Source organism: Mercurialis annua, linkage group LG5, assembly GCF_937616625.2.
Source record: "Mercurialis annua linkage group LG5, ddMerAnnu1.2, whole genome shotgun sequence".
Taxonomy (NCBI): domain Eukaryota; kingdom Viridiplantae; phylum Streptophyta; class Magnoliopsida; order Malpighiales; family Euphorbiaceae; genus Mercurialis; species Mercurialis annua.
Window position 1 is genome coordinate 46,080,226 of NC_065574.1, and position 3,399 is coordinate 46,083,624.

The following is a 3,399-nucleotide window of genomic DNA, read 5'->3' on the forward strand; positions in this document are numbered from 1 at the left end:
TCCTCCGTGTCTACGGAAGAAGTCGAACGCTCCTCTGTCATTTTCATCTCCATGAAACGCTGGCTTTTTGCGGCTGCTGCCTTGGCGATTGCGTCCGCGGCTGTGTTCTCTTCTCTGGGTATGGGGCAGATTTCCCATTCTCCTCCAAATCTCTCTATGTCATTCAAGAGTTCTTTCGCTTTCTCCATATATTTCGCCATCTTGGCCTCCTTTGCTTGGAACTGTCCTCCTATTTGTCCTGTGACTAACTGGGAGTCGCTATGGACTTGTAGGACTTCGGCTTTCATTGCTTTCGCAATTGACAGTCCTGTTATGAGAGCTTCGTATTCTGCAGTACTATTAGTTTATTGCAATAAATGGTATGTATATTTAAACGATAGATTGATACCATACCTGCCATGTTATTGGCTGCTTTGAACGTCAAATGTACTGCGTACTCGATTGTTATTCCCATTGGTCCCTCCAAGACAACTCCTGCTCCCGCTCCGAGGTCGTTAGATGCTCCATCTACATAGAGATTCCAAGTAACTGCTTCTCTGGGTTCTTCAGTGTCTGGTTTCTCCGTCATCTCTACCACAAAGTCTGCGAGTGCTTGCGCCTTCAACGTTTTCCTCGGCTCGTATCGTATATCATGTTCTCCTAACTGGACGGACCAGCTGACCATCCTTCCCGAAGTTTCTGGTCTCTGCAATGCCTTCCTCAAAGGTTGATTAGTGCGTACGATAACCGTATGCCCTTGAAAATATGGCCGTAGCTTCTTCGCTGTTACTACCACCATTAATGCCAACTTGTCAATTGTCGGGTAATTTAACTCTGTGCCTTTCAACGTTCTGCTGGAGTAGTAAATAGGCAGCTGCTCTTCTTCTTCTTCTTCCTCTCTTACTAGTACTGACGCGATCGTTTCTTTACCTGCTGACAGGTACAGGTACAGAATTTCTCCTGCTTTTGGGCGACTGAGTAACGGTGGGCTGGTCAAAAAGACTTTCAATTCCTCGAAAGCTTTCTGACATTCCTCATTCCATTCGAACTTCTTCATGTTGCGCAGTTGCTTGAAAAAGGGAAGACATCTCTTCGCAGACGAAGAGACAAATCGCCCCAACGCTGTTACCCTTCCGTTTAGTTTTTGGACTTCTCTGATGCTCCGCGGTGCTACCATGTCTAGGATGGCTTGAATCTTTTCTGGGTTTGCCTCTATGCCTCTCTGACTCACTAAGTACCCCAGGAACTTCCCGGCTTTAATGCCGAACGCGCACTTCTCCGGATTTAACTTCATGTTAAATTTGTTCAGTACCGCAAAGGTTTCTTCCAGGTCCTTGGCGTGCTCTTCGGGTGTGCTGCTTTTTATGATCAAGTCGTCCACATAGACCTCTATGTTCCTTCCTAGTTGATCCTTAAACATGAAGTTCACCAGTCGTTGGTACGTTGCTCCAGCGTTCTTCAGCCCAAATGGCATGACGTTGTAACAATACGTTCCCAAGTCGGTAGTAAAGGATGTCTTCTCCTGATCTGCTTCGTTCATTGGTATCTGATGATAACCCTGTTTAGCGTCTGCGAGACTATACAGCTGATAGCAAGCTGTTGAATCTACCAGCTGATCAATATTCGGCAGCGGATAGCTGTCCTTTGGGCATGCTTTGTTTAAATCCGTGAAATCTACGCACATGCGGTATCCTCCATTTGCTTTTTTCACCAAGACGACGTTAGCAACCCATTCCGGGTACATCACCTCCCTTATAAACTTGGCTGCCTCCAACTTCCTGACTTCTTCCTCTATGACCTTCCTTCGATCTTCTGCGAAACGTCTCTTCTTCTGTACTACTGGTTTGGCTTCTTTGTAAACAGTCAATTTATGAGAAGCTATCGCTGGGTCAATTCCTACCACTTCTTAAGCCTCTGCGGCAAAGGTGTCTCCGTTCTTCTGTAATACACTCTTGATTTCTACGGCCACAGCCTCTGGTATTTCTGTCCCGATCATCACTGTTTTCTTCTGGGTGATTTGGAATTCCCTCATGTTGCCTACTGGGGCGTTCCTATCTCCTTCTTCTTCTTCTGGATCTTTAGGGAACGCTTCGATGTTCAGACTTTTGCCTTTTTCTTCAGTGATCAAGTTGCATTCTCGTGCGGCTAACTGGCTTCCTTTTACAGTTACTATCCCTTCTTCGTCTGGAATTTTAAGTGTCAGCCATCTGATGCTGGTTACCGCACCACACTGGTATAGGAAAGGTCTTCCCAAAATGGCGTTGTATGCCAACGGGATATCCACCACGTTGAAAACTGCTGTCATGGTCTTCAGTGGCCCTTCTTCTGCTTCTCCCAGAATTATCTCCAGCCCTACCATCTCTTCCGGTCTGATAGGCTTTCCTCCTAATCCAACCAACGGCACGGAAACCTGTCTTAGATCCGTTACTGATCCCCTTATCCCCCTGAAGACTTGCAAGGTAAGGAGGTTAACTGCGCTTCCTTCGTCCACCAGGATCCTCATCACTCTAAAATTGTTAATCAATGCTTTGATTACTAGCGCATCGTTGTGCGGTTCCTGCACATGTCTTCCATCTTCTGGTCCAAAGGTGACTAACGGCAGCTCCTTTGCGGATGCTCTAGTGCTTATCGAGTACACGCCCTTACGTATCTTCTTCTTCTGTGCCTTCGAATAGGGTTCCCCTCCTTCTATCATGTTGATCACGCCCATAGGTTCTTTGAATCTTTTGTTTGCCTCTTCTTTTTCCATATGTTCCGGTTTCCTTTTTTCTGCACTTCCTTCTGTCCGTACAAACTTCTTCAACACTCCTGACTGGATCAGCTGTTCTATCTCCCGCTTCAAGTCCCAGCATCTATCTGTGTCGTGGCCATATCCTTCATGGAATCTGCAATACTTGCTCTTGTCTCTCTCTTTATCTGGGTGTAGCTTCCTGGGTGCATTGTACATGACTCTATTGTTCTTCATCCAGCTGAATATTTCTACTGGTGCTCTATTCAAAGGTGTGAAGTCAAATGGCTTGTTTCCTCTCCCAAATCTCTGTGCCCTGTTGTCTCCTCCTCTACTGCGGTATCTCTCTGGTTTGTCCTCCTCATACTATTTTGTCAGCGTTCTTCTTGCTTCATCCAGTTCTACATACTTATGTGCTATTGCCATCAATTCTTGGAAAGTGGAAGGCTTTTTCATTAAGATCTTGTCTCTCAATCGTTCGAACCTAGTTCCCATCTTCATGGCTTCTATGGCTGTATCATGGTTTAGGTGCTCTATCTGGACTGCTTCTTTATTGAATCTTTCTACAAAGTTCTTCAACGTTTCGCCTTCACCTTGTCGGCACTTCCGTAAGTCACTTGAATTCTTCTGCAGCGGGATGTTTGTGCGGAAACGCCCTTTGAATGCCGTTGCCAGTTCTGCAAATGTTCCGA

General features: G+C 46.0%; 1 protein-coding gene across 1 annotated transcript; it reads right to left on the reverse strand.

The window, feature by feature from the left end:
* Nucleotides 1–1,885: 1,885 nt before the first annotated feature.
* On the reverse strand, nt 1,886–2,926 carry LOC126681951 (uncharacterized). Its single transcript, XM_050377506.1, has one exon. It carries the CDS (start codon nt 2,924–2,926, stop codon nt 1,886–1,888), a length of 1,041 nt encoding a protein of 346 aa, XP_050233463.1.
* Nucleotides 2,927–3,399: the final 473 nt, after the last annotated feature.

Excerpts from the sequence above, each read along its gene's own strand:
- LOC126681951 (XM_050377506.1), bottom strand. The coding sequence starts at position 2,926 with ATGTACAATGCACCCAGGAAGCTACACCCAGATAAAGAGAGAGACAAG.